The sequence below is a fragment of the Onychomys torridus genome, chromosome 3 (genome assembly GCF_903995425.1).
Source record: "Onychomys torridus chromosome 3, mOncTor1.1, whole genome shotgun sequence".
Lineage (NCBI taxonomy): Eukaryota > Metazoa > Chordata > Mammalia > Rodentia > Cricetidae > Onychomys > Onychomys torridus.
Genome location: NC_050445.1, coordinates 114,060,259 through 114,087,604, shown reverse-complemented (window position 1 = coordinate 114,087,604; position 27,346 = coordinate 114,060,259). Strand labels below are relative to the sequence as shown.

At 45.9% G+C, this 27,346-nt stretch overlaps 2 protein-coding genes and 1 pseudogene across 3 annotated transcripts; all 3 read right to left on the bottom strand.

Moving 5' to 3' along the window:
- Positions 1-638: 638 nt before the first annotated feature.
- Positions 639-3,261, bottom strand: LOC118579583 (N-acetyltransferase 8-like). Its single transcript, XM_036180947.1, has 2 exons — positions 2,164-3,261; positions 639-1,506 (listed from the first exon to the last, which is right to left on the bottom strand). The coding sequence occupies exon 2, from the start codon at positions 1,429-1,431 to the stop codon at positions 745-747; it is 687 nt and encodes a 228-aa protein (XP_036036840.1). The 5' UTR covers positions 1,432-1,506; positions 2,164-3,261; the 3' UTR covers positions 639-744.
- Positions 3,262-10,347: 7,086 nt separating this feature from the next.
- Positions 10,348-12,456, bottom strand: LOC118580120 (annotated as a pseudogene).
- A 168-nt stretch (positions 12,457-12,624) lies between these two features.
- On the bottom strand, positions 12,625-19,017 carry LOC118579584 (N-acetyltransferase 8). 2 transcript variants are annotated; one of them, XM_036180949.1, is made up of 3 exons: positions 18,280-19,011; positions 17,287-17,951; positions 12,625-12,705 (listed from the first exon to the last, which is right to left on the bottom strand). In XM_036180949.1, exons 2-3 carry the CDS (start codon positions 17,873-17,875, stop codon positions 12,632-12,634), a joined length of 663 nt encoding a protein of 220 aa, XP_036036842.1. In that variant the 5' UTR covers positions 17,876-17,951; positions 18,280-19,011; the 3' UTR covers positions 12,625-12,631. The 2 variants fall into 2 exon arrangements, with proteins under 2 accessions (XP_036036842.1, XP_036036841.1); XM_036180948.1 differs by lacking the exon at positions 12,625-12,705 and having other exon boundaries at positions 17,092-17,951; positions 18,280-19,017.
- Positions 19,018-27,346: the final 8,329 nt, after the last annotated feature.

The window sequence follows — 27,346 nt, the reverse complement described above, 5'->3', positions numbered from 1 at the left end:
CCTACTGAGGTAAAGCGGGGTTGACAAGGCCAGTTGGCAGGATGGCAGAGAGCTGTCAGCCAGATCCCCCGAGGAGACAGCTGCCAGCAGGATGCAATGCCATGCCTGAATACTGCCTGGAAGTCACACCTTACCAAATAAGGGGAACCTAGACAGCCTTGATCAGGAGGACCCTCTGGGTCAGAAGTGACATAATGAAAGACACCAAATGTCACTGCATTGCTAGAGAGGAAATGGCAAGAAAGAGACTCAGCGTCTCAGGCAGAAGCACTGAGCCACACCCCACCTGCCCAGATATCTGTATCTTGCAGGGGGACATGGTCAAGCTGAAGGGACCTAAGTTCTGGAGTCCCTGTTGCTTGGAACAGTGACTAGAGCCAGCCTTAGTCCCAAGTGTTGCACTTGAGACACTCCAGTCACACATCCTCTCCCTGGACCTGAGGGAACATGCCATGCTTGGGCTCCACTTGCTAATACTGATCCATGGGACTGGGTCTAGCCTTGCCAGTAGGGGCCACACACCCTGTTCAAGTCATGAAAACCACTCCCACATCATCAGAGCCACAGAAAGGTGACTTTAGTGGAAACAGGGCTCCATTGCCTGGATTCTGTCACCCATTGTCAAACAGACGGCAATCCAAAGGGCCTGACAAATGTGCCTTTATTATTTGTCCACTGAAATATCAGGGTTTCCTTGTTACAGTACAGTGAAATAGAGCCTGACAGATATGGAAAGAAATCAGATCAAAGTCTGGGTTCCTGAGCAGAAGGGAGAGGGTACGCGAAACGAATTATAAAAAAATCAACGATTCTTCCAACAATGCCATCCAGTAAGAATAGGCCTGTCCTTTGGAATCCCATAGCCTCATAGAGGCTCACAGCACCTTGCTGTATGACACTGGTCGTAAGGACAAGGTCACTGTAGCCCTGGTCCCGTGCAAACTGGAGGACAGTTCTGACCAGGGCTTTTGCTATCCCCTGTCCTCGATGCTGTGAGGACACAGACAGGCGAAAGAGCTCTAGCTGCTTCCTCCCTAATGGGGGATCCTTGACCGGCCGAGCAGCCACTGTCCCCACCACCTGTGCCCCAGACTCAGCCACCCAGAAACCTGAGCCAGACACACTCAGGTAGGACTTGGTGATGTCAGCCATGTCTGTGTGCAAACACATGGACACATAATCCTTCCAGGGCTGGCCGGCAAGGAACCGCAAGAATAGAAGCAGAAAGATGATGCATACAACAGCCAGGAGCCAGGAGCCAGACACCAGGACTATGGCAAGAGGCATCCCAAGTAAGAGCAGAAGGGTTCTGGGCAGTTTCAGCAGGTGGCGGAAGGTGGCAGGGGCATGCTCCTTCATGCCCCTGGAGAACAATTCCAGGACCCTTTTGCGGTCCCTCTCCTGGTACTGGCGGATGTGATAAGGAGCCATGGAGATACTTCTGGATCTCAAATATCAGCAGTCACAAGAGACAATGAGATCTCTCTTTCACGCTTTTCCTGAGCCCTGCAAGAGAGAGTAGAAGCCATCTGAGTTTCCTCTACCTCTCCACCCTGCTCCCAGCCTTTCAGGAGCCATGTAGACTTTGCCCAAGGGTGTGTCTTTTAGTATCACCCAAGAAAAAGCAGAATACCACTGGGGTAACATGTGGGGTCAGCAACACCTGATTAACTCCCAGGTTCTTCCCTTTCTAGACATGTGACCCTGAACATGTCACTTTATCTCTCTGAATCTGTGTGTCTTTCTCCCAGACAGGGTAAGATAACACTTCATTTCTAACGTTGCTTTGAGGATTTCAAATGGTGATCAGTATGCGGCACAGACATGATTAGACCCTTCTCCTCCTCCCTTCTTACTCAGTAACTGGCTCCCTGTTATTTTGATACCTTAAGATGGCACCCTAAACAGTATGTGGTGGACCAGCTATTGACTTCCTCTTCTTTGTCTGTTGATAGCAGAACCCCATGTTCCCACAGGCAAGTTTGAGAAAACCCTCTTCTCCCTGGCTGGGAAGATTAAATCTGCCAAAAGGGCAGGAGGTCATCTCCAAACACCTCACCCAATTCAACCCCTCCCCACCCCAACCCTGAATCCCTAGGAACATGGTCAGACTGCAGGTCCACTAGAAATTTCCTGCCTGGCCTTGCCCGTCTCTTCTCTCACCTGGTACCACAGAGCTGAGAGTGTTCAGGATAGTCTCGGCCTCTAAATGGCATCCAAAGAAAATCTGCAAGAACTTGCCTCAGCTCTGGGGAGCAGCCTCAGCCTGGCAACTCATTGGGTGGCTCCTGGATAATCATAAACCAAAGGTCAAGAGCTAGAATGTGACTGAGGAGAGAGCAGGCTCTGGAGTGGCTCTCGTAGAAGGCCTACTACCTCTCTTCCTGATTTCTTCTCCCCGCACCTCTCACTGAGCACACTTGGCCTCCCTGAGATGTACCATGCTCCCCTACGCACATCTGCTATGAGTGAGAGGTCTGTGCAACTCACTATTGACTCACACATCCCGAATAAGGGTCTGGGCTCTCTGAATCAAAAGAAGGCCCTCCCATGTGGCCTTCTCCCTGCCCAAGCTGTACCTGGACATGTAAAACGGGATCCTGGTAGCCCCAACACTGCTCTCCTGTTCCTGCTTCTCATCATTAGACCCTAACTGCGCCACAGAGGGGAGGCACCTGCTGGGCTGCACACGTCCTTTTCGTCAGTAGTGTGGCAACCCAGAAAGTGGGCTCAAACAGGCCTAAGGAAGAGGATGTCAGAAGTCCAGGAGCTGTGCTTGTGAGCTTCTGGAAAGCATTCGATCTCAACTGTTGAGACACTGATGATCCCCCCTAGTCCTGGTTAGTTTTCTGCTGCTGTGATCAACACCTTGACCAAAAACAACGTGGGGAAGAGAAGACTTATTTGTTTTATACATCCCATTCACAGTCCATCACCGAGGGAAGCCAAGACAAGAGTTGAGGTAGGGCAGGAACCCAGAGGCAGGAACTGAGGCAGAGGCCATGGACCAATGTTGCTTAGTGGCTTGATCTCCATGGCTTTCTCAGCTTCCTTTGTTACATCTCTCAGGACCACCTGCTCAAGGGTGGCTGAAGGGGACCCAGCAGGTTTCCAGGCAGGGAAGTGAACCCATGAAGAGATGAGAATGGAAACTCAGTCCAGGTTGACTTTGTCAACCTGGACCAGACTTGGGGAGTCTGATGCAGGTGGTTCATTGTCAGCATATTTGAAACACAGTACAGCCGAGAGGTGGTGGCACACGCCTTTAATCCCAGCACTTGGGAGGCAGAGGCAGGCAGATCTCTGTGAGTTCGAGGCCAGCCTGGGCTACAGAGTGAGTTCCAGGAAAGGTGCAAAGCTACACAGAGAAACCCTGTCTCGAAAAACAAACAAAAAAAAAAAACCAAAAAAAAAAAAAAAAAGAAAAGAAAAGAAAGAAAAAAGAAAGCACAGTACAATTTGGGAAAAAGTTTCCAGATGACAATCATCCCAATTTCAGGTGCACAATAAAGCTTAAGGTGGGGGCTGGAGAGATGGCTCAGAGGTTAAGAGCACTGACTGCTCTTCCAGAGGTCCTGAGTTCAATTCCCAGCAACCACATGGTGGCTCACAACCAACCGTAATGAGATCTGATGCCCTCTTCTGGCCTGCAGTCATATATGCTGTATAATAAATAAATAAATAAATAAATAAATAAATAAATAAATAAATAAATAAATAAATAAAGCTTAAGGTGTGACTATTTAGAAACTCCTTTACAAAGTTCATGTGACCACAAGATGGGTTCTATGGATAAACTGCCTAGGATCTGGTGTGGTCTCTGACTGAGAATGTACAGAGGTCAGAAGGCCATTAAGTACCTGTGATATTGCCCCACTAAGGATGGGTTCTACTAGCTGGGAGCTAGGGAGGGAGAGTCTGGAATGAACATACTGGGGGAGTTAGGTGAGGTCTTCCCCTATAGCAAAAGGTGGGTGAAGTCTGCTACTACAGAGAGCAAAGGAGTCACCAGGTCACTAACAATATCCACTCCCAGCTTTCTGGGCAGGAAAACAGGTATTTTATCTCCTCCATTGATGAGGAGCCCCCATGTATTTGACATTCCTGCTTACCCTAGTTATCTGTGGATGCAAAGACCTTTGTGTCCCCAACAGGTGGCTGTCTTAGTGACCTATTGCTGTGAAGAGACACCATGATCACAGCAACTTATAAAATGAAAGCATTTAATTCAGGTTTGCATTCAATTTCAGAGGTTTAGACCATTATCCTCATGGCAAGGCCATGGCAGCACACAGACAGACATGTTAGCTGAGAGTTCTACATCTTGATCCAAAGGCAGCAGGAAAAGATACACTGGGCCTGGCTTGAGCATTTGAAACCTCAAAGCCCTCCCGAGTGACATACTTCCTCCACCAAGGCCACACCTCCTACTCCTTTCAAATATACCTTTCCCTAAAGCATTCAAATATATGAACCTGTGGGGGCATTCTTATTCAAACCACAATAATGGCATCACCCACAATTGGGTGGGCCCCCCTGCATCAATCATCAAGCAAGAAAATGCCCCACAGACTTGTTTACAGGCCAACCTTATGGAGGCATTTTCTAAAATGAGGCTCCCTCATCCTAGATGACTCTAACTTGTACCAAGTTGACACACACACCCCCAAAAACCCAAAAACTAAACAGCACACCCCTCTGCATCTACCTCCTTGAAGGAAGACCTCACCTCCTTTTCTGATGTGGTGCCTAAGTTTGCCTGCTGGTGAAGCCCTGCTTGGCAGCTGAAAGGCCCATGTTCAGTTACAGGTTTCCTTTCTGACATACAACATGCTGGAGCATTGGTTGATACTTGTGTGTCTTGGTTCACGGCAGCTCCCCAAAGAATCCAAGGTGACAGGTGACAGTGAAAAGGTACAAAGACAGAGTGAGAGGGGTGGAAAAACTTTCCCACGAGAGTATGCAGTGTGCATCTCTCCCCTTCATGAAACTACCTTGAGAGTGGGGAGACTCGTCACCCAGTCTGAGGCCCTTTCAGCAGCCAGGTGTGGCTAATGAAGAGCACAACAGAGCCAGCCTGGAACCTGCCAGACCAGAGAACTCAGCAGTGACCACGGCAGGTATGAACATGGCCTTGCTATATTTGGTTTGGAATTGGGCAAAGCAGCTTGGGCTAGGCACTCCCAGATCAATGGAAGTAGGAAAATGGCCAGGCAGCATGGAGAAGCTCCCCCAAATGAAGAGACCCAATGGCTTCTGGAAAAGGATTATAGAGGGCTAACTGAATGTAACATTGCTCTTTTGAGGAAACAACTGATAAAATCTGTGGTATCTGTCTTAGTTAGGGCTACTGTTGTGTGAAGAAACACCATGATGAAGGCAGCTCATAAAATGAGCATTTCACTGGGGGCTTGCTTACAGTTGTAGAGGGCTAGTCCATGGTTGGCATGGTGGGAAGAAGACAGATTGGTTCTGGAGCAGCAGCTGAGAGCTTTACATCCTTATCCGAAGGTAGCACACAGAGAGACTAGGCCTGTCATGACCTTCTGAAACCCACCCCTAGTGACACACCTCCTTCAACAAAGCCGTACTTACTCCAATAAGGCCACACCTACTAATACTTCTCAAACAGTTTCACTCTCTGGTGACTAAGCAGGTAAATATATGAGCCAATTGGGGCCATTCTCAATCACACCACCACAGTATCTTCCCTTACTGCTATTAGACATTGCTAATTTATTTTTAGGGTCTTTAACCACTGAATCACTAAACCAAGAGGAGCTTTCTTGAAAGGGACAGCAGTGAACCTTCAGAGACCTTGCCCACCCTCTGTGAAAACTGTTTCCTCCTATATAGTACTAACATTCAAGCATATTAAAGATCTGTGAAAACATCTGGAAGAACAGGAAAAGCATCACTAAGAAACTAGGAAGGAAGACACCTGCATGGGTAGACAGAAACGCTCAGGATCAGTTTGCTATTCTTCCAAAGGACAGGAGTTCAATTCCTTGAACATAGCTCACCACAGCCTGCAACTCCAGCTTCAAGGGAGTGCATTCACCCATGCATGCATGCATGTGCGCGCGCGCACACACACACACACACACACACACACACACACACACACACACTTTTGAAGTCTTTAAAAAACTGACGAGTGAAGGTCAATTGGGAATTGCAGAGCACTACAGCATCTGTGTGCTGTGGCAAACTCTGTGAGCTTTCCAATGAGGCGAAAGAACGTTTTAAGGCTCACGGGGAGCATTACTCAATACAGTGAAACAACCACTCTTGACCACAGGGGTTAAAACAGCAGCTCAAGGACCAATAGTCACAATGGCACCACTCCTCACGGGGCAAGGGGCCTGGCAGAGGTATTCACTGTAAGAGGCTGTGACTCTAGCAGGAATTTTGGTATTTCTTGCTTTAGGGCACACAACCTTGACATATTTCCTTATAACCAACCAAATTTCTTTATTGAATTATCCCTTGGTTATTAGTTGACTTAAGCGATTCTTGTTTAATTTTTGATGGCATGTACAGAATAATTGGAGTTTGTTAGCACAGTTGGGCAGGGTAAGGACATTCATAATACTGGGACGGGAACTGACTTCCATGACTCAGTCCAGCCCTGAGTTTGGAAACTTCCAGCCAAACACTAAGGAAAACCCAGGACTCAAATCTAGGACCAGGACATAAACTTGTCAGGAAGAAACTGGCTGAGCAGACTTCTCTGCCTCTGGACAGGAAAGAAATCTTTCTGAGGTTATAGTGACATGGATGTGCAGACCAGTGTGGGTGTGGGAAGAAACAGGGAACTCCAGAACCACTTTGGGGGAGTTTGGAATTTCCAAGCAAGGCAGAGAGAGTGCGGTGGACTTTGTGCTGAGGATAGCTTCAGGACCAGACTCACTGATTGCTACAGTTCATGTTTATGGTAACGTGAGCTAGCCTAACTTCAGCCAGATTCCACATCGCTGGTAAACTTGCTGTTTTGCCTGTGCCAAATTTCTGGGTTTTTTTCTACATGTCTATGATTAAAAAGGTGAGCTTTTTCTCTTTTATAGACATTTGACACCCCCTCCATGTGTCCCTTTACCCTCAGAATTGTGGAACCACTACAAAGGCTGAGTATTGATTGGGCAACAAAGGAGACAAGTATTCTTAGCCAAGAGGAGATGTGGATAGAGAATTTATCTGGAGACAAGGTCTACACAGTGAAAGAGGGAGGAGGTATAGACTAACAAAGAGGTGGAAGTCCATGTCCTCTCAGGGGAAGGGTGGAAACTTTGCAGGAATTTGCATATCACTTCCTTTTGCTTCTTGTACAGTTCTTTTGTCATCGTGGCAACGTTAACTGTCTTGGGCGCAGATGGGGTATCATTAGGATGCAATGCAGACTGCAGTGAAGTTAGAGACTGTCTGGTGAACATTCTGACTGCCTTCTTTAGACTCAGCTCATCTTAGCCAGCCCTCCTAAACTAATGACCCCAAGTAAGGGGACAGTAAGGACCTTAAACCAGCTCAGCTAGTTTTACTCTCTCAGAGTTATGATTTCTCTGGAAATGAACGTGCAACTTTATAAAATATACTAACAAAGCTCATTGTTTCAGTAATTAATAAGAGAAAGCTTCATTCATAGTCTTAGTGTTGGGCTTGTGTAACAGTTTAGTGCTGGAATGTTCCTGTATGGAAGGCTTTGTCACCAACAGGTAACACTGTTGGAAGATGGTAGATTCTTCAGGAGGTGAGAGACAGTCATTGGAGGTGGGTCCTAGATGATTATACTTGATCTCTAATCTGTTCCTTTCTCTTTCTACTTTCTGGTCACTCGTAGGTTAACAATTGTATACTTCCACTAGTTGCTGGTGCATTAGCAGCATAGTTGTTATGAATGCGACAAACTACCCTCTGTTTGGTTTTAAGACATACTGTAACCAGAATACCCCACCATGATAGTCTCCCTACCTCAGGCTAAATTGATAGGGCCAAACATGGGCTAAAAGCTCTGGAACTGTGAACCAAGATAAAACTTTGCTCCTCCAACTGCCCCTGCCTCCCACCTGCTGCAATACTCTGGAGAGCAGGTCCTGCACCTCATCTGAGCAGCACAATAGAGCCAATCCTGTTGGCAGAGTTGTGGGCAAGCTAACCCTGATATTGTGAACATAGAAGAGCTGTCCCCATTACTCACCTGTCACGTGGCATCATGGGCAGGAGAGAGATGCCCCTCACTGCCCATTGACACCTGAGGCAGGTGGGAGAGCTGTTCCTGCCCCTCCTCTGCTGCAGCACCTGGGTGAGTGGCCCCCACGCCATTCCTGGGCAACACAGTAGAGCTGGCCCTGATGGTCCAGGTGTGGGAGAACCAACCCTGAGGACATGAAAGCAGGAGAACTGGCCCCACCCCTTGCTCATTGCTGCAAAGGGTGAACTCGCCAAGGCAATGCAGGAGAGCTCCCCCTGCTGGTGAGGACAAGGGTGAGCTGGCAGGCTGACCAACCCTGCAACTACCTAGGTCCAGAACCAGGGTTATTATGGGTTGGCCCACCTCAACATTCACCCCATCTGTGATCTGCTGGAATACATGAAGGGGCCAGTCCTGCAGACCTGCTACAAGCCACAAAAATATATAAAGTAGGATTTCAGCTGATTATGACAAAGCTAATACCTGGAAGAAGCCAAGGGCCTTCCAGAGGTCAAGCTGAGGCTCAAGGAGCCTTGGTGATATTTGGCTTTTGATTATAAACCGTTTCCTGCTATGAGTTTCTTGTGTGTTATTTATTTGTTTGTTTGTTTATTTGTTTATTTATTTATTTATTTATTTATTTATTTATTTATTATGTATACAGCATGTATGACTGCAGGCCAGAAGAGGGAACCAGATCTCATTACAGATGGTTGTGAGCAACCATGTGGTTGCTGGGAATTGAACTCAGGACCTCTGGAAGAGCAGTCAGTGCTCTTAACCTCTGAGCCATCTCTCCAGCCCCTCTTGAGTGTTATTGTAGCTTTTCCATCATTTACGGGGCACCATTTCCCTTCAACTAAAGGAATGTTTAGATAACCTGTGCTGACAGCTGTGCACAGCCAGACCCCAGTTCAAACCTCCCTGTAATTATCATCATTGGAAGCATCCAGCCAGGACTACCCCCGGAGGGATGAAAGTACCTTATCCGAGATACCTCTGTATTCTCTAAGAACGGACTTAAGCATCCAAGGCCAAAAGAAACAACACCTGTCTCCTAGGTCAGATGGATAGCTTTATTTCTTGTGCAATTTAGGATGAGATACTCCTTCCTTACAGCCTTCCTAATAGACTCCTAAATTCTTACCTAACCACTTCTAGGAATGTAGACTGAGCATATAAATTCCCTTCTTGATACACTAACAGATCATTAGCTCTTTATTGGCCTCCTCTTTTACCACTCCCCTTTTGGGTTATAAAAGAAAGGCTGGTGGTCACTGCCTGAGGAAAATTCTTACCTGCCTTTATGACTCCTTAAGAATTCAAACCTAGTGACCTTGCTCTATGAGAAGATTGCTATTGCTTGGTTTTATAACAGGGTTCCTGAGAGACTTGGGGAGAACTGAGAGAATACAGAGAACTGAGCGGTAGAAGGAGAGAGGGGAGGATTTTTGAAGAGAGAACTTGAAGACAAGACAGAGAAGAGAAAAGAGAATGGAAGAACTAGATGGGTAAGAACTGGAGCGGAACGAACTAGATGGGAAAGAGCTAGATTGAAGGGCTAAAAGAGAGTACCAGAGGAACAAGATGGAAGATGAGGAAGAGTCAGATAGGGAAGAACAAGATGAGAGAGAAGGAGATGGGAGAGGAGCTGATATGAGAAAGAACTAGATGGATGAGAACCTAGATGGGGCAGAACTAGATGAAGGAATTAAGACAGAACCTGGAGGGAACAACAGATAAATGTAAAGAGAAATTGGGCAAGAAAGGAGCTAGGCATAAGAGCAGAATAGAAGCTGTGTAGAGAGAGAACTGACACAGAATAATAAAGTGTGTGGACTAAGGAGTTTTGTGTACATAGATTCATTTCTTTTCATCAAAGATTAAATTATCAGTTGGTTGTAGATTCTTCCTGGACCTGGGAGGGGACTATCGAGGGGCTGGACTCCCCAAGTCCCCAATACAGACCCAAAGTTGCAGGATCTCCACAACACAGGACAGCAACAGGTTATCCAAAAGTAGTCCCAATGAGGGCCCAGTTTTGATAGTGTAGCAGAAACCAGATGCTTCAAACCAAACCAATGGCTCTTTGTAATGAACACTTGAAAGTAAAGATATGTGGACAAAAGACTCACTGTGTCACACTACAGCTTCCATAACAAGACTCCCCCATCCTTTTTTTCTTTCCTTTTTTTTCTTAAATTTTATCTGGGGTGGGGCCTACAATGGCAGAGGATGGATACGCAGGGCAGGAGACGAATGGGATTGAGATGATGTAAAAGACACAAAGAATAAATAAAAAGAAGTTTAAAAAAAACTTTTCTCCCCACAAGTTGACAGCATGGGTATTTTGTCATGAAGTAGAGGCTGAGTAATAAACATGCCTCTGAAGTCCAAGATGTCTGACAAAGAAGTCTAAGCACATTGATCTCAGAATCAGGGTAAGTAAAAGAAAAAAGAAAGAAGTGGATGTCTCTGTTATTATTTTAAGGTGAAGAGGGAACATTTGTCCATTCTCCCTTTTCTTAGGACATAGACTTTTTTGTGTGACAGCTAGTACACATCAATAAATATTAATCCTCAAAGAAGAGCTCAGTTACTCATCAGACTCCTGATCCATCGAGTGCTGAATGAAACTGAACCACACGAAGACTGGGATGATGAAGTCATTTCTGCTTCTTGGGAAACTAAGCCACAGATAAGTGATAGATGGCATACGCTGGTCCACCAATTGTCAGAGCCAATATGAGTCTGTGAGGAGGGCATCAGATGCCCTGCCCTTCAGGTGCACTGAGATCCCATTATCCTCCTGGAACAGCTTTAGTTTCTCTGTAACTTGTTTTCAAAATGCCTTTGTGAAGTAGTGCTGATGGTACTCTGGGCAATTTGGTGGAGGGCCAGCAGGTTCTGAAACACCTTGGCTCAGTTGCTGCCCACCAACCACGACTACTGAATGTCAAAAATCAGAAACCACCAAGCCAGAAACAGTGACATTGTCTTTTTTATTTAGTTAAGTTTTTAAAAAGCATATAAAACTGGATTTTGTTGTGACATTTTAATGCATGTGTATCGTTATACTTTTGCTAATATTTGCTTCTCATAACCCTTTTCCCCTGGCTCCCAAGTATTAAAACTTTCTCTTTCCCTTGGAGATATGCATTAATCTTAGCAGTAGACAAAACCTCTTCTAACCGTATGTCTGTTCTGGCTTCCCAAGGCTCTGGGTAGTAAGAGAGAAACAACAGGGACAGAACTGCTAGAGGGAAATGTTTTGCACTTTCAGAGTAGATTCAGTAATCTACCCTTTCATCCTATCATATCTGTATCACCTTTTATCTTTTTCTTTTTTTCCTCTAACAAGAACCCTGAATCTAATCTCCTTTATTCAGCTTTTTTCCTGACCATTACCAACACAACTTGTAGCCAACCACCCTAAACAATGACAAATATCCATAACCCATTGAAGGACCAAATACCGCCTACCCCATCTCTTGGGAATGTGGATGTTATGTTCTTAAAATTACTTCCTGCTGTCTGGGGGCAACGGCATCTTTAGGGGATCCTGAAAGGAAAAATTTTGAGTTAATTGTCAAGTCTGTGAGAGACAGCTGTATCATTTGTTGTCTAGTCTCTGCATAAAGTACAGGGCTTCTTTCTTTCTTTTTTTTATTTTTGGCTTTTCAAGACAGGGTTTCTCTGTAGCTTTGGAGCCTGTCCTAGAACTCGCTCTGTAGACTAGGCTGGCCTCGAACTCACAGAGATCCACAGGGCTTGTTTCAAGTCCTGGCTAGAGGCTCTGTCAGGCTGAGGAGTTGGTGAGGTAAGAGGTGGTGGCTGTGGCTTGCTCTGCTTCTCTGATCTTTCAGCTTTCACCCTGATATCTGGCTCCAGGTTTTTATTATAAGACCATTTAGAATTCATGCAACAGGGATATGATAGAGAAATCCCGGAACTCATGCCATCGATCATGAATCCTCTCACATACCTCAAATAGTGGGATCACATATCACACCCCACCTCACATAGATTTTTACCCAGTCAAGCCTTATTCACAAACAAGACAGGATTAAGATCAGTGGCAGGGTAAAGTGTTTGGAGCACCTTAAAAGGTCATCTTACTGAACAGTGTTCAGGTCCTATCTGAACTGCATGAATGTCTTTGAGTTCCTTCTTTATCTGCCCAGCTGGGCAGAAGTCCAGGGACACATGTGGACCTCCACAAGGAACAAAGGCCTGAGATCAGCAATGGCTCCGGTGTTTGTGACCATCTACAGTTGAAGGCATCTATAGGTCCTGGACAGGTGCTGGATCTAGGCTAGACCCTAGCCAGGCTAGTTAACACTTGGATCTAAACACCGTTACCTTTTCCTGGTTCTCAGTGGACTCACACCGTCTGCTCAGCTCTTCTGGGTAATTGATCCACTTCTTGCCTTTAGTGTTCACTCAGACATGAGCTAGAGTCAGTTCCTGGGGTGTTAGTCTCCAGCCACCCTTCAACTGTTCGATCCTCACTGTTGCTGCAAATCAGAACATAGCCCCATTATGAAGGGTAGAAAAAAACCTACACAGAGGCCCCTTATTTGGAATTTATCAGTGTGTGTGTGTGTGTGTGTGTGTGTGTGTGTGTGTGTGTGTGTGTTATGGATGTGTGTGGTGTACACTCATATTCATGTACATATGCACATAGTACATGTGCATGTTTGTGTAGGCTCCAGATGGATGTCAGCTATCACTCCCTGATCTATCCCGACTTAAACTTGGAGACAGGATCTCTCAAGGAATGTGAGGCTCATTGATTTGGCTAGTTTGGTTGGTCAGTAGGTTTCAGGAATCTACCTGTTTCTATTCCCTCCTCACCAACCTCCAAGGCTGGTACCCCCTCCTGGATTTGGACACTGCCCCCTAATCCCTAAGTACACTGCACTCACAGGTTTGGTCTCTTTGTGTTTGGGTTTTTTTTTTTCCCGAGGTCTTATTGTGATTTTAGACTACTCTAAATGCTTTTATTTCTTGATGAAATCTATTTAACATCAAATTAACCCTTTACTTGGTGAAGCTTTGCAGTGTTTGGCCTGCTGACAATGTTTTGTTAGCAGGCATTTCTCAAAAGCTAAATGTTTGCAGGAAAGGTCTCGACCTGTGTTCTGATAGCTGTGGTATCTTGGTTCCTGTCTCTGTAAACCTGGGCTAACCTGGGCTACCACCAAGCTCTTAGCATGTTCTGATCTCGATCTCTAGGTTTTGCCTCAGCTGCTCTACCTGCTGGACAATGTGGAACTGGCCTCAGAGAAGCAACTAGAAATGCAGTCTAAGAAGAAACTGACTCCTGCTCTCTCTGGAGCTCCTCCACATACCATCTTGGACACCTACTCATGTTTCTGAACACGGAACTTTGGAGAACAAATGCACCCATGTTGGTACTTGCTTTGAGGCAGAAGACATTTATGTACACTCTTGTATTGGATACCTCCCCCTCTCCCCCCAGACAACATGGCAGGTGGAGTGGGGCTTCACTTTTAGGACCACAGAACTAAATCTCAGTGGCCACCAGGCTGCCCACAAGTCCACCGTTCCAATTCACTCATCTCTGTCCCTCAGCAAAAATGTAGTTGCAGATTGACAAGGGTCTAGGGGCGGAGAAGAGTAGAGGATGTCACAGTCCATGGGAACAGCGAGTCTTGGGACCCATGGGAACAGTGGGTCTTGGGATTCATGGGAACAGTGAGTCAAGGTCTCCAGCAGAATGACAGCACATGTGTTTGCAGAGGGAGATCTTAAATTGCAGTGAGAAGGTTCGGGGCTGGGTTCCCAGGAACTATTATCAGCTAGCTCATCTAGAGAGAAGGAGGGAACTTCAAGAAACTCTCAAGAGAATTACAAACTCAGAAGAATACCACAAGACTCATGTCCCTCACCAAGGCTGTGTAAGCAGCAAACAACTTCTGGGGCAGAAATAGAATTTTTTTTTGTTTTTGTTTTTGTTTTTGTTTTTGTTTTTTGAGACAGAGTTTCTCTGTAGCTTTTGGAGCCTATCTTGGACTAGCTCTGTAGACCAGGCTGTCCTCAAACTCACAGAGATCCGCCTGCCTCTGCCTCCTGAGTGCTGGGATTACAAGCATGCGCTGCCGCCACCACCACCACCACCTGGCTCAGAAATAGAATTTTTTAATTAAAAATATTTTTATTATTTTATGTGTATGAGTGTGTTCTGTCTGCACATGTAACACATGAATGCTTGGTGCCTGTGGAGGCCAGAAGAGGGCATTAGATTCCCAGGGACTGGTGTTACAGATGATTGTGAACTGCTGGATGCTGGGAATTGAATCTAGGTTCTCTGGAAGAGCAGCCAGTGCTCTTAGCTACTGAGCCATCTCTCCATCTCAAAGGAAGAACTGAATGGTGTGACTCTCCATATGCTGTGAGGTGGTTTCCCATGGTGCCTCTGTCATGGGTTGTCATTCCTGCTATGATGTGCCTTTTGGCAAAGTGTCTGCCAAACTATCTATGTTCCTGAAAATGTACTTCAGCCCCCAAAGGGAGCACATTCAGGACAGGCACACAGCTGTCCACTTCTGGAAAGACTAGTGGAAAAGATTATAAAGGAACTGATCATGACTGTGGTATTAAAAGCCCAGTTTTCACTGAGCAGATGAGGCTGTGCTCATCAGAGTTAAGAAGGAAAGATCCTACAGAGGAAGAGGTCAACAGCTCAATGGATAATGTGGCCAAGGCTGCTTGCAGGTGAGGCCCGTGCAGGGCCACCGGAGGTCCTGTGTTGAATCACAGGTTTGTTGCGCCCTTGCTGATGGCAAAATGTTTGGACACTGGTGGAGGCTGGGCCAGTGTGTGTTGGCTCATGGAAACCCCCAAATTCACCCAAGGCAATAGAAGCAGTGGGTAGATACAGAAATAGAGCTGTGCAGGGGAAGAGTCAGCTTTCTTGGGAATAGATAACTATCCCTGGCTGTGAGTGTCTTCGCTTCAAGAAAATATACCAGGTGTGGAGATTATTTGTGTACCTCAAGGCCCTTTTATAAACTAGGTGTAGCCGTAGCGGGGAGGCGGCGGGGAGACAGTGGTAGCAGAGCCAGATTGGGTCCTTTCACATTTGGGGAGACTGCTAAAGCAGAGGGCATGACAAGCGTGAGCACAGGCTTCCTTCGTGGTTCTGGACATGGCCATTCAGCTTAAACCCCACATGCGAGACTCAGTGCAGGCAGAGATACAAAGCATCCCGGAGGCAGTGCCCCATGGCAAGGAAGCCATCAGGTATATGGAGAATGCCTCTGGGCGGTAGAGGGTTAAATAATAAACAACACGGTAGCCCTCACCTATGCCACTGTCCCCGACATTGCTCTTTTGAGGAAAACACTCATAAAAACAATAGGAGGAAGAGTCACACTGTATTAGAACTCGCTAACATTTTTTTTAAAGTATTCCATTAACTGCTGAATCCCAAGACCAAGTGAAACTGTTTTGTCCTCTGTAGAAGGTTTCATTACATAATGTGAACATGTGACTGTCTTACAGATCTGTAACAGCATCTAGAAAAATTGTAAAATCAGAAGTTCAATAATTTGAATCTGGGCATATTGTATCATGTCTAATATCCCAGAACCTAGAAGCAGAGGCAGGAGGATCACTGCAAGTCTGAGTCAGCTTGGTATGTATAATGAGTTCTAGGCCAGTCTGGACTACAAAGTGAGATCCTATCTCAAAAAAATAATAATTTGAATGAAGATACATATATGGGCAGAAAACATGATTCCCAGGAGTCATAAGGCTGTTGGCTCAAAGCAGCATTGTGTGAGACGTGGTTTGCTTTCTTATAGGTGCCCGGGAAGTACCTGTGACCCACACAAGTCTGTGTGGCCACTGCAGCTGGCTGCATGCCAAAACTAAATGGCAAATTACAACTGCTGAAGATACTTGATGTTGGAGGTTTTTACTCTTTCTGGGGGGCGGGCCGCCACCCAGCTCCCAAGTAAATCACCCATCGAGGCTTATTCTTAATTATGAATGCCCGGCCTTAGCTTGGTTTAGTTTCTTGCCAGCTTTCCTTAACTTATCCTGTCTACCTTTTGCCTCTGGGCCTTTCCTGTTGTCTTCTGTAAATCTTACTCCATTGCCGGTTGTGTGGCTGGGCCCTAGAATCCTCCTCCTTCTCTGGTTTCTAGCTCTCCCCCTTCTTCCAGACTTCTCCTTCTATATATTCTCTCTGCCCTCCAGCCCCCACCTATCCTTTCTCTTGCCTTGCTATTGGTCAGGTCTTTATTAGACCATCAGGTGTTTTAGACAGACACAGTAACACAACTTCACAGAGTTAAACAAATGCAGCATAAACAAAAGTAACACACCTTCAAATGATATTCTACTACAGATACTGAACATTTCTATCATGGGACGTGGGGAACAGGCTGGAGCTAAGTTGAAGTAGAAGGTGTTTACTGTGCTAGGAAGGGCTGTTACAAATAGTGGCGTGATCGTTATACATACTAGCCTTCTGGTGAGACTGAAGGCCTGCGAACCATCTGCGCCACCATCTGCACCACTGCCGTTCACCCTTCTGTCAGTGCCCACGATTCTTGAGCCCCTGGTCCTTGGATGGATGATGGGCCCAGCCTCAGTGACAAGAGTGGTGGGAGTGAAATTTCTCTCCAGTCCCACTTCCTCTTTCTGGAGCCACAAAAACACTCCACACATGACCTGCAGAGACTCACGACGGTCCATAGGCTGAGGCTAGCCTGGGCCAGTGGGGATAACACATACTAGTCAGGCTGTGTAAACTACTCTGCTGTGTCATTGGCCACCGCAACCCACTTTCAGAAATTATTTCAAAAGAAATAGAGCACTCCATTGCCCTAGTTCTTCACCTACCATCAGGCAGACAGGAATACAACAAAAATGGCAAAGGCAATTTTATGATTTGTCCACTACAATTTCAGGGTTACTTTTTCCATAGCACAGTGAGCTTGAGGCCGACAGACACACAGAGGGAGAAGATCACAGTTCATGTTCCTGAGCAGAAGGGAGTGGGTATATGAAGTGAATTAGAGAGACATCCACAAGCCAGGTGAGGATGTTCATGAAGGATTCACCTGTCTTCTGGAAGCCCATGCTGTAGTAGAGGCTCACAGCACCTTGCTGCAAAAGGCCAGTTGCAAGGACAACATCACTGTAGCCCTGGTCCCGTGCAAACTGGAGGACAGTTCTGACCAGGGCTTTTGCTATCCCCTGTCCTCGATGCTGTGAGGACACAGACAGGCAAAAGAGCTCCAGCTGCTTCCTCCCTAACGGGGGATCCTTGACCGGCCGAGCAGCCACTGTCCCCACCACCTGTGCCCCAGACTCAGCCACCCAGAAACCTGAGCCAGACAAACTCAGGTAGGACTTGGTGATGTCAGCCATGTCTGTGTGCAAACACATGGACACATAATTCTTCCAGGGCTGGCCGGCAAGGAACCACAAGAATAGAAGCAGAAAGACGATGCATACAACAGCCAGGAGCCAGGAGCCAGACACCAGGACTATGGCAAGAGGCATCCCAAGTAAGAGCAGAAGGGTTCTGGGCAGTTTCAGCAGGTGGCAGAAGGTGGCAGGGGCGTGCTCCTCCATGCCCCTGGAGAACAATTCCAGGACCCTTTTGCGGTCCCTCTCCTGGAACTGGCGGATGTGATAAGAAGCCATGGGGGAAACTTCTGGGTCTCAGAGCTCAGCATCCAGGGGAGACATTCCAATCTGCTTGAGTTGCTCCCTTATAGCCCTAGAAGAGCCAGAGGAAGCCAAATGAGTTTCCTAAACCCCCACTTACCACCTAGCTCCCAGCCTCCAGACTCACAGTGCACATTTCCACTGTCACCCAGGAGGGAGCAGAACACCAACCCTAGGAGACAGTGTTGGTTTCCAGAACATTATACCCCTGGCTCTCCCCTGCCAGTCCTGTGAGCCTCGGCATGCCCACCTCTCTGGGCCTGTGTGTGTGCTCTACAGATCAGCGTGAAGTAACACCTGGTTTCTGGAGGAATTTTGAGGATTTAGTATAGCAAGATTGATACAGCACAGGCATGTCCCGTTTCCACCTCTCTCCTTACCCAGGTACAGGCTTTCCAATCCCCCAGCTGTGTTTCTTCTGCAGGATTTGTAAATGTCAGAATCCCGTGTTCCCAATGGCAAGATTCAGCAAATACTAAGAAGCAAAGCATGTTATCCTTGAACACCCAGGAAGGTTGTGAGACTCTAGACCCAGAGAGACACCAACCCTGTCTATCTGCCCCTATTCCCTGCTACCACAGCTGAGCTTCTAGTTTGACATCCGGAACCTGCCAGGGCCTGTATCATATCTGGGGAATGGAGCTGGGCTGGTGCCCAACTGGCTGGCTCCTGGATAATCATAAACCAGAGGTCAAAAGAGAGCCCTGTCCATTCACTTTGAGATCCCCAGAGGATTAGCATAGAGAAGAAGCAAGCCCTGGGATGCTCCTTACCCATGTAGAAAGCTGCCATTTTCGCAGCTGCATCGTGAGACCCCAGAGCAAGATCACCACAGAGCCGATATTCCATGCAAAACACACAGGGGTTTATTGGATAACAAGCAAGCCCGGGTTTGGTCCATGCCCAACACTCCACACAGCGGGTGGAGAACCATGGACCTGAGCTCTCAGGATGAGGAGAGTTTAAAGGGAAAAACCGCAAGCAGGGTGGTACAAGCCTTGGCATCATATGACTGGGTGACGGTATGTAACCTTGGAATTTACTGGTCGGGGGTTACAGTTATCATTTTTTGGACAGGCCTGGATAATTCCTAGGCTTTGTCCTTGAGCCTCCATGGAGGCTGGCTGGCCTCACACATTCACATTGACCCATGCACATAGCTCTAAGTTGGTGAGGGGTCCCAGACAGTGAACAACTGGCTGAACCCTGAGCAGTCAGAGTACATGCAGACAGGGAGCTACTGCAAGGACTGTGTCATGGCCCTCCTAGAGACTGCTTGATCTGAAATTGAGGAAACTGAACTTGAGGCCTGATCTCTGAGAGAAGACTGACAGCCTGTCACGGCGCCTGCCTGGTCCTTTCAGCATCTCTCTTCCTTTTTCTGCTTGTTATAGCACCTCTCACCCGGACCCTTGGTCCTCTCTCAAGCCTGAGACACACCAGGACAGTGGAACTCACCCTGGGCTTACTTGGGCAGAGGTCTCATTGTTGGCACCCGGATGTTTGGTCATCATAAACCCTAGGTGAAGACGCTGGGTTGTGGTAAGGCAGGGAGCCCAAGTCCAGCTAATTTTGTGATCGCCACAGAATTAGCCTGGAAGGGGAGGGGAATCTAGGGTGGCTCAGGGTTCCTCAGGGTTCCTCACCCCCATGGGTGGCTGCCACTCATCTCCTTGTCCCTTTCAGCCCACAGTCTTTGTCCTGCCACACTTGGCCCTCTCTGGTGCTCACCTTGGTCTCTGTATCACCTGCTAGGAAGAAACTGGAAACTGACCACTCATTTTGACCTCACTCGTCACAAGCAAGAATACAGGTCTATTGGCTCAGGAATGAGAGCACCATTACTGAGTGTCTCCCTCCAAGCTATGCCTGCTCCTTGGCAATGGGTCCAGGTGCTCCTCACTGACCTTCTGCCTCCTTTCTCATTAGCAGGCCCTCTCTCAGTCACCCATGGCTTTAGGCCCAGCCAATGGCAGGGCTGGAAAAAGGTTATCTGTATGAACTCTAGGGGTTGCTCAGAGTTGGAGCATTACATACCATCCCCACCGCTGCCGGCACACAGCATAATTTAAAATGTGGACTGGGTAGATAGAGATGGTGTACAGGTTAATAATTTCAGATGTTTAATGTGAGAATCAAAAAAGTTCCACCAACTGGGGACCATTTCATTCAAACCATCACATTTGATGAACTTTTGTTTTGTCTTAAAGGAAATTAAAACTCATTGGGGGTGGGGAACCAGCCAGAAAAGCAGGTCAAGTTAAGGGCGGGAGCTAGTGGGATTTCGCTGCCTGTGTCTCTGTGTGTGCCATATTCGCTGGGGTTCTCAGCACCCAGCAGTCTGCTGCCCAGGTGACTTGAAAGTGTGTTGGACTCTGCACTGTTCTGCTGTTCTGCGTGCAGGGTGAGCTCCCTTCCACCAATGCTCTGCTGACACAGCCTCCTCTGACTCAGCATCCCAGGGTCAGTGATGCCTCAAGTTCACTTGTATTTTCTGAGGACAGGAAGTATGTATTTGCCATTAAGAGACAGCTCTCTCTCTCTCTCTCTCTCTCTCTCTCTCTCTCTCTCTCTCTCTCTCTCACACACACACACACACACACACACACACACACACACACACACACACACACACACACACACACATACACACACATTTTGTTTTTGTTTTTGTTTGTTTTTTGTTTTTTCAAGACAGGGTTTCTCTATGTAGTTTTGGTACCCGTCCTGGATCTCACTCTGTAGACCAGGCTACGCTGGAACTCACAGAGATCCACTTGACTCTGCCTCCTGAGTTCTGAGATTAAAGGCATGTGTCACCACCTCCCGGTGCCCTCATCATCTTAAAAAGGTTCAATCCTAGGGACACCAGGTTAATGGAGATTCAACCCATTGTGATCCCAGGTAGCTGGTGCTCCAAAGATATTGATGGCCTCTGGCAACAGCATTCCTGGTGACTAGTAGGTAGAGAAGTTTGTGGTGGCAAGAGTGTGCATGCTCCAGTATGGATAGAGCTCCTGGGGGTTGGGGGACACAGGGACAAAAACAATCTAATGGAGAAGGGGTGGGCTCACCAAAGTTCCAAGAGTCCTACCATCATAATTTAAGGTTGTTCGTACCTGAAACAGAGTGTAGATCACCCCTTGTCCAATAACATAAGCACCCCAGAAGATAAAGGACCACTGGGAACCCAAGAAACCTACACGGAGATGTAGATGTAAGGGCACCATGAGGTGAATATACTGGTACCCCAAAGAAGGAGAGAATACAATGCGGGTTGAGGATTTAGCTCAGTGGTAAAGCGCTTGCCTGGCAAGCACAAGGCCCTGGGTTTGATCCTCAGCTCAAAGAAAAAAGAAAAAGAAAAAAAAAGGTTATTTTGGGGTTGGGGATTTATCTCAGTGGTAGAGCACTTGCTTAGCAAGCACAAGGACCTGGGTTTGGTCCTCAGCTCTGGCAAAAAAAAAAAAAAAGAAAAGAAAAAAAAAAAGAAGAGAGAGAGAGAGAGAGAGAGAGAGAGAGAGAGAGAGAGAGAGAGAATACAATTCATCAAAGGATAAAAAGACCCAGATAGGGATGAAGGACCTCTGTGTATACAGGAGACAGGGGCTGACTCCTGGATGGGCTCTAGCTACCATGAGGATTTCCAGAAATCCTGAGAGTCCGACAATGGAGAAATAAACTGTATCAAAGCATGTTTGGGGCTGAGAAATGGCTCAGTGGTTAAGAGTGCTGCCTCCTCCTGCCTCCGTGTACACGTATTCACATGGTGTACAGACATACACACAGGCAAAGCACCCAGACTCATAAAAATAATATTTTTTTGTTTGTTTTTTCAAGACAGGATTTCTCTGTGTAGTTTTGGTGCCTGTCCTGGACCTCACTCCATAGACCAGGCTGGCCTCAAACTCACAGAGATCCACCAGGCTTTGCCTCCCATGTGCCACCATCATCTGGCAATGATATATTTTTTAAAGTAAGTATGTAAGTATGATAAGGATCCAGAGATTGGGTGTAGAGGAACCTGCCCCCTAGCCATCCTGTTCACCTGATTATGGGATGGACAGTTAATAGGAGTCCAATTTTATCTTGACTTCCACAGTTAACTTCTTGATAGATTGTGATGCTCTGACAGGGCCTGGAGCTAGAGGCAACAGAGACCTGTCTCTCCTTCTTGCCTGCACTAAACATCCCACCCATGAGCCCTAGCATCCCTTCCTCAGGCCCCTTCCTCTCTCTTACCATGTGACCACCCTGTTCCAAGTTCAAACTGACATCAGTGTCCACAGCAGGAAGCTGGGGAGTTCTGAACTAGGAGGCCCCTTTCTCTCTTTCATGGTGTTAGGACAAGCAGAGGCTGATTCTCCAAATACAAGTCAAGTTCAGTGGGGATGCACAGGGCATTGATTGGAATGGTGTATGTGTGTTATAGCACACAGTGCTCCCTTTCCAATGCTGGTGGAAATAAAGGAGGAGGGTTACATAACATTTTACATAACCGTTCTTGGCAACAAAGATGGAAATTGAGAGGGATCAAGGATCAGCATGCAGAACAGTGCCACTCTCATAGTGAACTGGGCACAGCAGTACATACAAGATTATGGTGATCTTTTGGCAAGATGTGTTGGGTCTCTGGTGAGTATTACTATTAGCTTTGGGGCACACAACTCTCCTGTGCAACCAACCAGCTTCTTTGGGGACTCACTCATCTGGTGAGGAATTGACTGCAGTGAGTCTTGGGTTGATTGAGACAACCTGCACAACATTCCTGGAATTTATTGACCCACCTGTGTCTTTGTGCACAGGTCGGTGGAGGAGAGAATGTTCACAATGAAATGGGCTGAGGATGGGCTTAGTGCCTGTCCTGCCTCGGTCCTTTCACACTGGCCCTTGGTCTCAGTTCCTAGAGTGGAAGCCTCCAGACCAACTCCATCCAGGATTGGGACTGAATCCATCTGGAAGAAGCTGGCTGGACAGGCTTCCCCGCCTCCTGGCAGCTAATAAACTCTTTCTGGCCTGATTTCTAATGATGTAGAGTTGAAGTCAGGTGTGCACTGGGGAGAACAGAGCCCCCAAATAACCACCCTTGGGGAGTTCGAAGCATCCAAGCATGGCAGAGAAAGTGCAAGGTCCTGCTTTCTGACTGCTGGGAGCAGTTTCCCCTCACCCCCGCTGAGTTGGGAAGTTCACAGTTCATAGTTTCAGATTGTCAAGGACCCACCTAACTCTAGCCAGATTCCACATCTCTAGTGAAGTTGCTAGTTTGTCTGTGCCAAATTTCTGGGTTCATTTGCTTTGTTGAATCTTCCAGGCTTATGAGACTAAAAGGCAGAACCTATTCGATTTGTTTGCTGGTTCTGATTCAAAAATTCATTCTTTTTCCACCTTGAAATTGTGGGACCAATAAGAAGGCTGAGTGTTGATTGGGAATCGAAGGTGACTTTCATTCTTGGCCAAGAGAAGAACTGGGAGATAAATTCCCAAATGTACTTCTCTGCCCTTTGGGAAGCTGTAGTTGAGAGTATAAAATAAAATTGAAGGGGAGGGATAGATTAGCGAAGAGATGGAAATCCATGTTTTCTCTGGGGATGGGTAGAGACGTTCTCAGAATTCACATACCATATCTGTCTCCCTCTTTGTACAGTGCTTTTTCTTTTCTTTCCTCATTATGGCAACGTCAAGTGTCTTGGGGTGGGTGGGGTGCCATCTGATTGTAGGTGCTTCACAATGCAATTATATATGTCTGCTAGACACTCTGACAGCTGTAGACCCAACTGGAACCTGAGGTCATGCCATCTGTATAATGTGACAGTAGCTAAAGCTATCTCAGAATTTCACTTTCTCAGTTTGATTTTTCTGGAAAGAAACATGTAGATTTAGACACTTTCCTTAGTTGCAGAGGGAGATTCCATAATCTCTCTAGTTTCTCCTTGACTATAAAGCCAGAACCACATGGTCAAAGGTGCCAAGTTCTGCTCCTTGCTGGGGCTAGAACATGACCCTCTTGTTCAATCACATCTTCACCAACTTTCTGTTTTCCATGGTTCCCTTCACTGCCTCAGCTTGGATGTCCCAAAATTTGCTCTGTAGACCAGGCTGGCCTTTACAACTTAGTCCTAGACTGATTTTCCCATGTTAATCTATCTCAAGAGCATGCAGTATACCAAGCAGTAGTGGCTTACCATCTACTTTTAGCATGCAACCAAGTAGCAATGACAATAGTCTATCTTTAAAAAAAAAATCCTTAGGGCTGGAGAGATAGATCAGCAATTAAAGACACTAGCTGCTCTTCCAGAGGTCCTGAATTCAATTCCCAGCAACCATATGTTGGCTCACAACCATACGTAATGAGATCTGGTGCCCTCTTTTGGCCTGTAGGCATTCATGCAGGTAGAACACTGTATAATAAATAAATAAATAAACAAATAAACAAACAAATAAATAAATCTTTAATAAAATCCTAAGATTATTTTTATGTGTTTGAGTGTTTTACCATGCCCTAAGTGGAATTACATGCCCCACATTGGGTGCCAAGTGTAATGAGTGTAGGTGGAGGTTTTTTTCAAGTCCACAATCAGCTCTATTCTGCCAGCCACTTCCCAAATAAACACTCAGAGGCTTATTATCAATTATAAATGCTCATCTAATACCTGAGGCTTATTACTAACTAGCTCTTACAACTTAAATTAACCCATTTATATTAATCTACATTCTGCCACATGCCAATACTTCTCTTTCATCTTGCACCTCCTGTTTCCTCTCTGTGTCTTGTTGGCAACTTCTCTGACTCCACCTTCTTCTTCCCAATGTCCTTAGTCTGGTTTTCCTACATAACCCTAACCACCCTTTTAGATTTCATTTCCAGAGCCAAACCACTATGCAGGCTGCAAGAGGTTAGTTGTTACCAATAATCTTATTATCAGCATTCCAGAAAAGATATACTTGATTGTAATGAATCTTTTTCTGTCCCAACAGCCAGCTTCCAAATAATGACATGGAGATTTATTGTTATTTATGAGAGCTTGGCCTTAGCTTAGGCTTGTTTTTAACTAGTTCTTATAACTTAAATTAACCCATTCCTATTAATCTACCTTCTGTCATGTGCCACGTATTCTGCTTCTTTCAAGTCTCTTGGCATCTCCCATGCACCTAGATTTCTCCTCCTCTTCTTTCTCTCCCCAGAAATCCTTCCTATACCTCCTGCCTAGCTATTGGCCACTCAGCTTTTTAATACACCAATCATAGCAATACATTTTCACACAATGTAAAAATATCCCACAACATTTCCCCAATTTTTTCTAAATAAAAAGTTTTAATTCTAAAATTTGGAGAAATTATTGTCTATCTTGTCTTCATGAGTTCAAAGTTTTATATTAAATCATTTTTATGATAACTTGTTTTACCATACCTCTTATGTAAGTATCTTTTTAAATTTAGGTTGGTTCGTTCATTTATTTCTTTTTGGGCATGGTGTTTAGAAACAGGGTTTCTCTGTGTAGCACTGGCCATTGTTGAACTCACTCTGTAAACCAGGCTGGCCTTCAATTCAGAGATTTGCCTGCCCCTGCCTCCTGAGTGCTTGGATTAAAGGAGTGAGCCACCACTGCCCCCCCCCTTTAATTTGGTAACAAGGAAAATTGTAAAACTATAATTATATAGTCTTTAATCCCATCAAAGACCTGAGAAGGATATAATATTGCCTGAATAAACAGGAAGTGTAGAGCAAATAACTTCCAAAACTATAGAAACAACAAAGACAGATTGCTGCCTGGATAGTCACCCAAGGTTCCTCTGCAATGTTGGGGCATCCATCTTCAGCCTACAGGACTAGAGTATCTGGCAGACTATTCTGTGAAGCAGGACTCTGGAAGGACTGTCCTACCTTTCTTGGCAGTCACTTGCTTTTGTGTCCTGTTTGTTCAGTTTGTACAGCATACTATTGGCAGTTGAGGCAAGGAAATTTCCTTGTCCAGTGGGTATCTTAACAACATTGAAAGCAAACTCCACATGGAGGTTCTTTGATACCCATCATCCTTCTTTGAAGTAAATTGCTGCTGCCAGAAGCAGATGTGTCTCACTATCATGAAAAACTTTATGTTACTAAAACATTTCAAATGCCATATTCTGTAGGTCTTTGAAGTGTTTAAAGACCATCTATTTAAAATACATCTCTGTTTGACACTGAAAACATACCTAACATGACTATAAGTTTAATTGTTATTAACTACTAACCTGCCTGTTTTATTAGCCTAAATAGCTTTCATGGACTAAAACTTTACCTTACATTTTAAAATGAGCTGTATAGGTACAATGCCTTAAACAAGACTAGAAAAATATATACAGTATAACAAAAGCAACCACAAATTTGTATCACTATACAAAAATCCATATCAGTGTAAATATGAGATGAGCACTTGTTCAAAAGTAGATCTAACAATCCTCCCTTTTATGCCATCATTTCTCTACTGCATCCTTCCCCTTCAGAAAGAGACCCCAGAATCTAATCTCCTCTGCTCAGCATTTTTCCTGACCATGACCAACAATAATTTGTAACCAACCCCCCTAATCAATGACAAATATCCATAACCCAGCCGTGCATTGGTGGCGCACGCCTTTAATCCCAGCACTCGGGAGGCAGAGGCAGGTGGATCTCTGTGAGTTCAAGGCCAGCCTGGGCTACCAAGTGAGTTCCAGGAAAGGTGCAACGCTACAAAGGGAAACCCTGTCTGGAAAAACATATATCCATAACCCTCCTAATGACCAAAAACCACCATCCCACCTCTTGGGAATGTGTGCAGTGTGTTCTCTAGACTGCTTCCTGTTGTGTGGGGATGACAGCATCTTTAAGGGACCCTGAGAAAACTGGGATAATGGTCAAGTCCTGGGAGAACTAGCTGTTTCCAGTCCCTGTGTAATGGGAAAGTGCAATGCTTCTCTGAAGTCCTGGCTGGAGTAATGTGTGAGGCTGGACCATCTCAGCTAGCAACTTTGAAGTAGTTCTGAATGCAGAATTTCAAGGAAACTGTGACAAAGTCATTCTGAGAGGCTGGATCACCTGGGCTACTTGTCTTTAATGATGTCTTGTCCTTTCTTCTGAAAACACACAAACTTTTAAAGGTAACATGTGTGTGTGTGTGTGTGTGTTAACACAAGTATGGAATGTGTGGTGTGCACAAGTCACCTATAGATGATCTTTTTTGTTCTATGTTTGAGGAGGTAAAAGACATCTGTTAACTTTATAAGTCTGTTAGGACTGTATAACCAAATCTCTGTCCATGCCATATGAAAGAATGGCATGTAATAATAAGTCATAAGGACTCTGTAGCCAACAAGATTTATCATGTTTCATCCAGTCTCAGAGCTGTTCCCATGTAGAGGAATCAGCACATATGTCACCTGTCTATAGTGGCATTTTGTCTACCCATGACCTGTAGGCCAGGTGGCTCA

Excerpts from the sequence above, each read along its gene's own strand:
- LOC118579583 (XM_036180947.1), bottom strand. The coding sequence starts at position 1,431 with ATGGCTCCTTATCACATCCGCCAGTACCAGGAGAGGGACCGCAAAAGG.
- LOC118579584 (XM_036180948.1), bottom strand. The coding sequence starts at position 17,875 with ATGGCTTCTTATCACATCCGCCAGTTCCAGGAGAGGGACCGCAAAAGG.